Source organism: Rhea americana, unplaced genomic scaffold, assembly GCF_003343005.1.
Source record: "Rhea americana isolate MKP2758 unplaced genomic scaffold, rheAme1 scaffold_203, whole genome shotgun sequence".
Lineage (NCBI taxonomy): Eukaryota > Metazoa > Chordata > Aves > Rheiformes > Rheidae > Rhea > Rhea americana.
Genome location: NW_028186184.1, coordinates 601,549 through 612,961, shown reverse-complemented (window position 1 = coordinate 612,961; position 11,413 = coordinate 601,549). Strand labels below are relative to the sequence as shown.

Below are 11,413 nucleotides of genomic sequence, written 5' to 3'. Positions count from 1 at the left end.
TTTAAAAAACTTTAGCCAGAAAATCCCAAAATGCTGTCCTTCAAAAGTAAGGTACCAGATGGTTAAATAATTTGGGTCTTATATCCTTCTTTTTCAACAATACGTAAAATTGATGAGTTTTTTCCACACTTTTAATATGAATTTGGATTTTGTTCACCTAATATCCTTAGTTCCATATACATTTCTTTTTCTACAACAACAAMAAAATCAGCAAACACCCCAGAAAAGTTTGAACTTATTTCCAGAGAAGAATGACAATGTCACAACCACAAAATAGTTTTGGCCCTTCAGGACTTCTACCCTGTAGATATGGAATCAGTTATGCACACATTAAAAAGTAAAATGTTAGGCAAATAAAGAAATTTTCACAGGAGCTTCATCTCTGCAAGCCCTGTCAACTTATTAACGGTAAGGAGCAAGGACAGAAACATTCCATCAGTACTTTCCAAACTTAAAACTTCAGCTCGAAACTGCAAATATTTTATAAATTTGGGAAAGTGTTCTTGGCAATTTAACTGATGGAATAAATGAAATGCAAGTGACTTGCCAATCAAATAGGGCACAAGAGTTGGTCAGAATCAGCCTGCAGAGTCCAAACTARCGAAGTTGCCAGCGTGTCATGCATTACTGGGCTTCCATACAGAAAATGTCATGCACAGCTTCTGCTCAACCCCAAATCCTATCTGTGGTTCTCCACAGCATCTCCAGAAGTACCGAGAAACAGGTACTTCAGGGGAAAGTCCAGSAAACGTGTAAGAGGCAAATGTGCAATAGTCCACCTCTGAAGACTCTCCCACTAGCCACGATAGTTTGAGATCAGATCTAGTTTTATCATGTGAGATTTGAAAACACTTTGGACCTTTCTTATCCTTATGTTAATGCTAAATATACTCACCTAGTAAACACAATTTATACCACCGTAGTAAAGATATCTTATAAAACAATTATAAATCCATTGTGAGATAAGAGGGGCCTGCTCATGATACAGTTAGTTAAACGAGATCAATGACATTAGGCATGGGAGAACCAGTACCATCTGTGCCCTTGAGGTCTTAACTCTGTTGCCAYTTTAGTCAAAGAAAAACTTGCATTTGGCTTTAATAAAAGGATTAATAAAACCACTAGAATCCTGTTTTGCTTTTTGAGGGGAAAAAACAGAAGGTCATTCTTCCTATAATTCTCTCATCAAAATCAAGAGCACTATCTCACTGCGTTGCTTTGTCTTGTTTTTCTATTCAGCAAGACCTAATATCAACACTGTGAAGTCATTCTACATAAAATTGACATAAAACATTAAGTTCATATACCAACATTCATAATCTCGCAAATGTACCTCCTTAYTGTAAGAACGTATCTATTTTCCTGCACTTGAAGTGCACAAATGTTTACAAATGAGACTATAATCTTTGGCTGATATCTCAAAAGGAGAAAGTACACCTTTTCTGGAGAGAGAGCTCATTATACAGTGCTACACTCACCATTAGTGAACAAACAACAACCACCATTGATCAACATTTAGAATTCAGACCTACACATTCCAGAACAGCTAACTTACAATTGTAATTGTTTTCCCTCTAAAAATTTAAAAATGTGAATGCRGCGTATTATTAAATAAATCGTACATACAAGTAGTAGAAATTGTGCAAACCAGTGATTTACAGGAAGAAAGAGGAGGAAAGAAAGGTGAGAGGTTCACTGAACCAAACATTTGACCTGAGGCTACAATGAGTCTGTTCTTTCTTAAGGTGCTAAATAGGATGCTGCTGAAAATGCAGTACTACCTGTATAGAAATAGAAAATTGCATTCTCTTTTTGAGCTAAATAACTGGCAATGTATCACTTATAATACAGAGTGTRCTCTGAATTTAAAAAGAGGTGTTTTAAATAATTTGTTATTTTTCTCCAGAGAAGACACAAATAGAACTACAGAATCACGTAAGTAGGAAGGTATCACTGAAAGTCGCCAGTCCAACCCCTCACAGAGTAGGGCTCATTAGAGCATGTTGCTGAGGGCAAGTCTCATAACTGCCATCCCACAGTCCCATCTTTTGCTTGAGGGTGGGATGGCGGGGTGGAGGGGGAGGAGGAAACAAGGAACAAACTAAGAAAAGAAATAAACCCCAAAATTCTAGTTGCCTTCTGTCATGACAAAGGCAGGTGACCATTTGTTTCTGTTGTCTACATCTGCCTGGCATTCCATATGCTCCGTTCTTTTCCAGTGCTAGCTACTACTTCTGTCAAATACCAAAATTTATTTTAAAAATCAGTTCATCTTATCAAAGATCAATGAGCACTGACTTTATCAGGTACAGAATAAATCATCCTGTCTCTGTGATATCAGAACTGTTTGAAAGTAAAGAATATAAATAATGCTTTGGTCTCTGACTTTTGCTTCTACAAAGAGAAAAAAAAAGACATTTTTTGTAGACTGTGTACTTGCACAGACTTCTATGAAAGAGATTAGTGCACAGAAGTTTCATCACAAGGTATATGTCTGAMAACTTAGAAGATATATGGAGCAAGGTGAGACCTATATCTGAATACTGCTAAAGGAAGCACATACCTATGACTACATTGATGTTTGTATCTCAAATATAGGTCTTATGACCTAAAATATTTACAGTTAGCATTTAAAACTTGCATTAAGGTAAGAGATCTGATATACAGCTGCATAAAATACTTTGGTTCTTATCATTATTCATTCTTTTTAAAGGTACTACTTACACCATTTTAATATATACAATGAGCACCTGCTAGGCTACTTTATTCATCCAGAAGAGACAGGAGGTGGCATCATGCTATCACTCAAAACCGATCACCAGGGAACATAACAAAACCTGTCCTCTTAACTCTATATCTAATACATAGAAGACCTGAAAAGAAATGATCCTTTTTTCTGCAGTAATTCTTGCATTCCAGTCTCATTCACTTCCTGGCACTACCCACCAGCAAGCACTTAGTCTACTTCTCAGTTTCAGGAAAACATCCAACAGAACTGTTACACAGACCACCGGATGAACCATCTGGAAATACAACAACTTTAGCTAATCATCAGCGAATCTGCACCAGTGTCTTTATCAGCAAAGACTATTTGCCACTGTGTCAGTCCATCTAACCCTCCCTCCCCCATGAACTTCTTCACTAGTCCATAGGTCAGATAAGCTCCACTACAAAAATAGAACCTATTTAAGTCATGGTTTTACTTAATATTCATCTTCTAAATATCTTACCACACTTCAGGAGACCAAATTCTATTCCTGGAACATTCTACAAAAGAAAAAAAAAAAGCCTCCCAGAAACAAAACTTCCCAACAATCACACATATGTGCCAAAAAATCATCTAGATCAGTCAAGAAACTTATTAATGGTCAGAAAGACGGCCAATGCTTTATTTAGAAAATAAATATAATTCTAGCCGCAGCATTTTACAGTAAGTACATTTCAATAAAACATCACTTCTTAATTACCCATGCTATATCTGTGGGACAGTTCTTCCCACAGTTCAAAACACATCATTTCTTAAAACCGTATTTGGTAGTCAAAGCAGAGACAATATCCCTGTAAGGAGTGTCCGAGTCAGATTTGGTGTTTGGTATGCGGCACAGTCGACGAAAGGTTGGAGAACGGAGCAACAGGTTATGCGAGAGTCCCATGAAACTTGATGACAACCAGTACAACGCCATAGACTGCAACAAGACAAATACTGAGTTCAGCCACCCTAAATACAATGAAAACACTACCATTATAGGCAGCTCTTCACAAACCACAGCCACTGGTAATTCCTAACTATTAATAAAAATAACTCACCTAAATAYATTCCTCTCAATAGCAATAATGGCTTCCATTTCAAATGTACTTTTCATTCTTTCTCAACTCTTCGGGGAAAAAATTGTCATCTACACTGAAGTCTGACAAAAGCTCACAAATTAAATCATATCTTGCYTTAACATCTATGCTTCAGTTAAAAAAAAACTTGATGAGACAAACAACTAGATAGATTTCTTAATCACTGCAAAAATATACATTCAAACAAGGAAAATACGAGGTCAGAAAAAGAGAAATAAGTGTTTTAAGAAGCTAACAGAAAATTTGCTAATTCAAAGTCTAAGTTCTTTTCACCTTACAGGAAGCAAATACTTAGTATGGCTTCATCTAYGTCTCCTTATACAAACTTTCCCTCTAATTTTTTAWATTACAAAAAAGATGCTACCCCAGTCTGAATTTTTTTTGATCTCCATCTGGTGAAAATGATGTTCAGTAACAGTAAGTTTGTAGATTCTTCCCTCTCGGTACTAGACCAAAATATTCCAAAAGTATTAAAAATTTCAATGCACATTTAGATAAAACATCTTGTTTTTTCAGGGCAACATGTAACAGAGACTATGGTCTATTATATAGATCAGGAATTTGGACTGTCCTCTGAGCACTGTGAATGTATGAATCAGGGCCAAAAGGTGTCACCCATCAGTGGACGCATCATGAAGATTTTGGACTTACCGAGGGGACAGTTGCAGCAACAGGGATCATAACTACTGACACCACTCGAATGAAATTTGTAGCTAGCTTCTGGAACCTGGTTGCTTTCAGTTTTTGCAAAGCAAAGATCTAAAGGAAAGAGGTTAAAAAAAGAAAAAAGATATGAAGATAGTTTTTTTTTTTGAACAACTAACATCAAATAAAAGGTTACAATGGGGTTTCCCATAAGCCACTATTCTTGTTCACCTATTATTTTCATCTTCTAATTATCCTTTTGAACTAAAGTACTAGTACRTTCTTTCATTTAACTCACTTGATGCCTTAAATGCCCAATTTTTCACAGAAAATGTACCAACCTAACAGACTACCCATCTAAATAATCTCAAGAAAACATCATTTTACATAGTAGCTTTTGCACATGAAGGATTTCCTCTAGCACAATCCTCTGAGGAAAGGCTGTTGAGAGGAAACAGACCAAAAACATCTGGTTGATAACTGAAAGAAGCAGAACAATATTTAGAGTCACACACTGACTTTTACTCTCATAAAACAGTGTTAGTCCACAAAACTTAGGAAAAAAAAATAGAGTAAGAAGGAAATGCAGATGGCTAGAGTTCAATGAGGACAACTAATAGAAACATTTAGGAGTAAGAAAAATATTTCTATGATGTTATCCAAAAATATGGGAAGCAAAGACTCTGGTTTTTTTGTTTCCATTTATTTACCTCCCTAACAGTGTTCTAAGGTTGTGGATTTTTCAATATATTAAGAAGAATTTATAATACTGCTCGTTTCAACCATAAGCCAATTTTCTTTCCTAAAAATTCAATAAAATATTTGTTTCGATCTAGCATCCTCTATACCAGTATTCACCCTTACAACACAGAAAGAAAGTAAAAAAGGAGAGCAAGGGTTCTCTAAGCTGGTCAGCAATGCTGAAAATACTGTGTTCGTGAAGGATATRTTCTTGTTCACAATGCCAAAAAATGTATTGTAGAAGTCAGTTCTGAAAAAATTTTATACAAACGGATTTGCCTGATGTCTCTGCAGCATATATAAAGTATATTAATAAAGGAAGTTATTTTGTGAAATGAAGACATATCAATCTGCCCAAAATGTTATGTTTATTTTCTATTTTTAGACTGCCTGGTTACATATTACAATATTCTGTGAGCCATTGGTAAAGCTGAGGCTGCCTATTTCTGAGGAATGAAAGCAAACTGAATCTCTTACTGGAAAGAAGACTTTTTTCACCAGAACTCTACCTGCACAAAGGCAAAAACATGATGCTTGCTTGTTTGGAAAACACGTTCACAGGTAAGGACAAGAGGCACTGACTGAAGGAAAAAAAACTCGTAATCTTGACGTCCTTGTCTTTTAATACCTTGGCTTTCGTAATGGCATCAGAAAGTCACACTCTGCCTAACATTTTCTTTAAATCTTATTTTGCTTCTTCTTATCAAATGGTCTCTTGTTTCTTTAGGACATCACCTATCATTCACATCAGCGTCATTTACATACACACCTTAGCAGTTAACTATAACATTTCAACACGGAAAGCTACGCTACTGATAAATGCAAAGGTATTAACATTGTTATTTCTGAAAAACAAAAAAAGTGTGTGTTTTGGACGCTTAAAACCCAGTAAACTCATYACACCATTCTTGTAACAGAAACTTCAGTCAAGTCTAACTTTTACTGAGACCAAAGTAAAGCAAATAAAATAGCTTTGTAAAGGCACAGTCAAACTCATGGTACAATTATGCAATTTTTCAGTTCTGTCCAATGTGTTGAAGCAGTCACAATCTKAAGTTACCATAGCATTACTATGTGTTAGAACTGGGTAAGTATGACCTTACAATTCTATGAAAARAACTGCCCTTTTGGAATCATCCCATTTGCTTCACCAACATACCTCCACTATCAGCAAATTTATAAGCCCAAGCGAAACAGGCAAAATCCATGTAGAATCTGGTGCTGTGAGGTCTGTAAACCACAATGTTCCACCTGTTGAAAACTGTTCTTGAACTAAAAGAAAAATTTAAAGAACATTTGTAATTAAATATGATTTTCTACCTCAAATTACTCAAAACTGTTGAATTTTGCATTTAAATCACCTACMTTACTAGATCTGCTTTATTTACATAATAAATATAAAATCTATTTAAACAGATAGTATGAAACTTTCAGTGTAAAAAGGTTACATGTCAAGGTAGTCTCCTACTACAACAAGGAAAAGATGGTGGGAGATACAGGCTGAGTTCCAGGTTATCTCATGCTAACCCACATATTCAGGTAAACCAGTGATGAAGATGAGCTTGATCTGGACCTCCTTTTCACAAGGCAGCAAGGAGTACATGGAGGATAGAGACCTACAGTGACTACATATTTTGTGCTGTTGAAGCACGTAATATATTTTTCTTAATAAAAGTACAACTTGTTGCATTTTTGTTTTTAGAAGTACACATAATCTCTYTTCTACAAAGACAAAGCAATATGCTTACCTAAAAAACCTCATACTTTCAACGTGAATATATTACTCCACATGGAAGAAAAAGCTATAAACTAATAGCAAGCATACTGCTGCATGAGTTGCACTGCTTTCTAAATATCATTATCTTCTGAACAAAAAGATCCGAAAGACAGACTTTTTTTTCCATAACTCTGCCTTCAGGAGAGCACAACGGAATTAAATGCCCATGTAACAATCCACTACACGGTATATACATGTAACAATATACAATATAGCATAACCACATAGGCCATACTGTTCCTAGAGCTCAGATTCCACTACTGCTTTTGAAGAGGCATCCTACAAAGCTCATAACTCTATTGCAAATACAGAAAGCATGTGATCTGAGATCAGTGATACTTTTTAACAGTTCTGGAACCAAGTACCTTCTGCAAAAGTTCAGATCGGGACTGCTTACTATATCATTGCAGGTACAACAGAGCTAATCCAAAACCTTTGAAATTCATTGTTATTTTTATTAGGTACTTAACTATGCTCAAAATATAAAGAGTTTAAAAATTTAAGAGTAGTTTTTAGATCAGCTAATATGTCAAACTCAGAAGACCATGTTCTTTAACGAGCAAGGTATGAAAATGACTGTTTTGTGCATCTGTTCAGAATGATCACCTTCTAAGTTCGTGGCACCAACGCTGCAGTTGCGCAAAGCGAGGGACACACAGACCCACATTGGAATCTGTACCCACATCAATAAAGTGGCTTTGAAGGGGTGGCAGTTGTCTCTAAYGTATAGTTCTGTAATAATCCTCCGTAGATTCTTCTTAAAATGGAATCTTTTAAGAAAAAAAACAAATTAAATCCTCTTACAAAACTTATTATAAATTTCCGAAACAACAGTTCTACAGATTGCACACATTAGATCRGCTTAATTAGGTGTAACTCTGGAAAACTTGCAGGTATTTCTTCTTGAAACACATTTATCTTCCCTACCAGTGCTCATTCCTTCCCATCTTTTAGCTCCTTTCTTTCAAGCAGCTTTAGTGTCCGAATTCAGACACGCAATTGTGGCACAGGGCACAGAATTACACTAAGAGAATGAACTGGACTTCAATCATTTAAGTAGTAGATCATAATTCTCCTAATACTTAGAACCATGGAAACTTCAGCCACTCCTAGACTTGCCCTTATAATATAATCTTAAATCTGTAACAAGTTCAGAGGTTAAAAAAGAAAAGGAAAAAAAAAATATAACACACACAAACAAGTTATAAATGTAGTAAAAAAGAATCTAAGCTTTGGTCAACAGCAGAATCATTCTATAGGGCTGCTGTTTGTAAGGCCTTTTCCTTCTTCTCCTTCTCCYCCAGTTTGGAACAGATTTGTGGGGTATATACAATGATCATCTTACCTGGCTACCTTTTCAGACCAACCCAGTTGCTTTCCACGAACAGCAACTTCATAGCGAAGACGCTCAGCTAGTTTCTTAATTTCAGGCTGCAAATTTTCCAACTAGCTAAAGAAAAGGAAACACGTTTATGCAACAGACTAAAAGAGGTACCCATAACAAGCTGCTCCTCTCCCCGACGCAGTACTCCACATAAACTAAAAATCACAGTACAATATAAGGCACAAACATATAAACACCTTTTATCTGTAAATAAAACTGAATGTATAATCAAGCTAATTAACAATATTTCTGATAAAAATTTAAGAAGTAGCTTATTAAATGAGACAGAGTCAAATTTTTTGCATTCTGTTATTAATAAGCACATTTTTGTTTTCATACAGTGATTATGACCAACTACTTCACATAACAAAAAACTTTAATGTCATCTCAAACAGATATAAAACCCAGCACGATGTGACTCTACAGTCAGTGAAATTGCTATTCCAAAGAACAAGCACAGACTCTGTTATACAATAGTACAACAGGATTTTYGCTTTTGCAACTAAAAGGAAAAAGGAGAGAGAAATATTGGTAAGGAAACAAACACACTTTAACATAAAATTTAAATTACACTTTCTCRGCATTAATGCTTTCTGGCAGTCACTGAGGAATGACATCTAAGAAATACACCTCCCTTTACCCATCYGTCCTTTCCTGAAATTCCCCCACAGGCAGTACACACTGTAGCGGAACAAAGATCTAACTGATTCCAAATTAGACTTGAACTCTGGCAGCTGGGATCCGATCCACCATCCTAAAAACTTCATGACTTGAAAAAGAAGTAACATAGCACATAAAAAGATGATCTCCAAAAAACTTATCTAAGAAACACCCTGCTTGACACCACAGAACCAGAAAGGCTCTTGCACCACCATAGGCACAAAACAATCTCTTTAATAACTTCATCTTTACCTGTGAGAGAAAACAAATTGTTTAGATTTTATTAGAGCCACCTTACCAGGAATTTTGTTTAAATTAACACAGACAGCCACAGAGAGCACCTACCATATGCCATACATATCTCAGGCAAGGCAACTATATTTCTATACTGCTGCCAAGGTGAAATACCTTCCTRTCTTTTTTATTTCGACTGTGCGTTTTCAAACACAAAAAAAGTTTCCTGTGAGTCGCGGGGCCGGGGCCACGGCCACACAAGCCCGTGCAGCACAAGCAGGCCCCAGGGGAAGGAAGGAACTAGAGCCATGCCCACCCAGCTGCGGTTTCGTGGAAAAGCACCATCACCAATGCCCAAACTGGAAGTCACGTCCCGTCACCCCAAGGGGCGCCAGCCGTGCCCGCACGGTCCATGCAGCAGAATGCGGGACAGCGAGAGCAGAAGCATGCGAGATGCGCGGGTCACGGCAGGGCAGTCACAAGCCGCCCTCGAGGCAGAGAGCCGTCGGCCGGGACCCACCTTGGCCAGGAGAAGGCTCTGGTGCACGGCGAGCGGCAGGGTGACGGCCGTGCGGAGCACAGCGGCGCCGCACACGATACCGGCCCACCAAGGCAGCCCAGCGGCGGCCTGCAGCGCCACCAGTCCCCCTTCTGCCCAGTGCACGGGCGCCGACTGCGCCAGCCACTCATACCACCCGCCGGGGCTCCCGCTTGGCGCCGCCGCCGCGACCGTTAACCGCCAGCTCGGCGCGCGCGCAACGGCCGCGCCCCTTAACTGCCAGCCCGGCGCGCGGGCAACGGCCGCGCCCGGCCCGCGGCGCAGCGTGCGCGCGAGACCCCACATCCCCCAACAGCCGCTCCGCGCGCGCCTCCTCGGAGGAAGGGGAGGGCGCCTGGCCGTGCGCCACGCGCATGCGCGAGCGGCCAAGGCGGAAGGCGGGCACGGGTGCAGCCATAATGCGTGAGGGCAGGACGAAGGGCCGTTAACATTACAAACGGCTGCCTAGTGCTGCTGGATCCGCCCGGGAAACCGCCCTTACACACCTCAGAACGTGAGGGAATTAACTTACCCTTAMGTGGAAGGAAACAGAGGAACTAAGTAGTGTTTTGATCACACCTCTGACAGGACAACGAATTACGCCGTATTGGTCTCTGGTTTCAAGGAGTAAACACACTCATGGCTCACTCCTCTCACATTGCACCATTCCCTATTTCAGAGAAAAATATTCTGCATATATGCAGCAAAATACCTAGAGATCATTTTTTTTTTTCTGAATAAAAAAGACCTGCCAGGTCTCAAAAGAGTATGTTCCTTTTTTTATTGTTCAAATAAAATGCATTACATTTGAAATATAAAAGATGCATCTTAAAAAAAAAAAATGTTCCTAGTACAGACTTCTAAACACCCCAGGATTTTATTTAACAAGCTAGATGCCACAAATGTAGCATCCAGCCTATGCTCCCCTGTCCACAGGTTTGATTTTCAAGTCAACAAAACACAGGTAAGAAACCACATCCTAAGAAAACCTGTTCTTTTGACCCATGGAATACATTGTTGTAATAAATACTGAGCAGTATTTCTCAGAAGGATTATTTCAGAGTAAGAATGCAAATAATCCTAATTAGCACTGAAGCATTAAGCACAAAATTCTACGAAAGGGCAAGGTTATAGGAAAGGATCGAATAGCACTGTTCCCCACTCATAGTAAAGCGCTGAAATGGAATTTAAATCATTAACGGTTTTTAACTTTGGTATGCATTTTGAGCCACTTAATTCATTAAACAGCATATTTTAGTTCATCAAGTAGCTGGAAAAGTGAGTTTATCTATATTTAGAGCATTTTCTAAGGGCACATGTAGGGTCATGATATGCACAAAAATGATGCTTCTTTGAAAAATTTTTCTTCTGGCCTTTAAACGAGTATCATAATGAATTACAAAACAGTGTTTCTAAAATTCCAGTCTCTAAGCCAGACTAACTAATCTGGGGTATTTCTTCAGCTGAAATGAGTTACTATTCTGAGACATCTTTGGAATTGACAGAAGGGTTAAAATCTGAGTGACTCTATAGGAAAGCAGCAAGCTTTCTTTTAGCCTTACTCCATGCAGAATAGCCAGTAACAACA

General features: G+C 38.3%; 1 protein-coding gene across 1 annotated transcript; it reads right to left on the bottom strand.

Moving 5' to 3' along the window:
- Positions 1 to 3,368: 3,368 nt before the first annotated feature.
- Positions 3,369 to 10,167, bottom strand: COX18 (cytochrome c oxidase assembly factor COX18). The gene is made up of 6 exons (XM_085304106.1): positions 9,808 to 10,167; positions 8,355 to 8,455; positions 7,616 to 7,779; positions 6,392 to 6,504; positions 4,498 to 4,605; positions 3,369 to 3,686 (listed from the first exon to the last, which is right to left on the bottom strand). Exons 1-6 carry the CDS (start codon positions 10,129 to 10,131, stop codon positions 3,513 to 3,515), a joined length of 984 nt encoding a protein of 327 aa, XP_085160232.1. The 5' UTR covers positions 10,132 to 10,167; the 3' UTR covers positions 3,369 to 3,512.
- Positions 10,168 to 11,413: the final 1,246 nt, after the last annotated feature.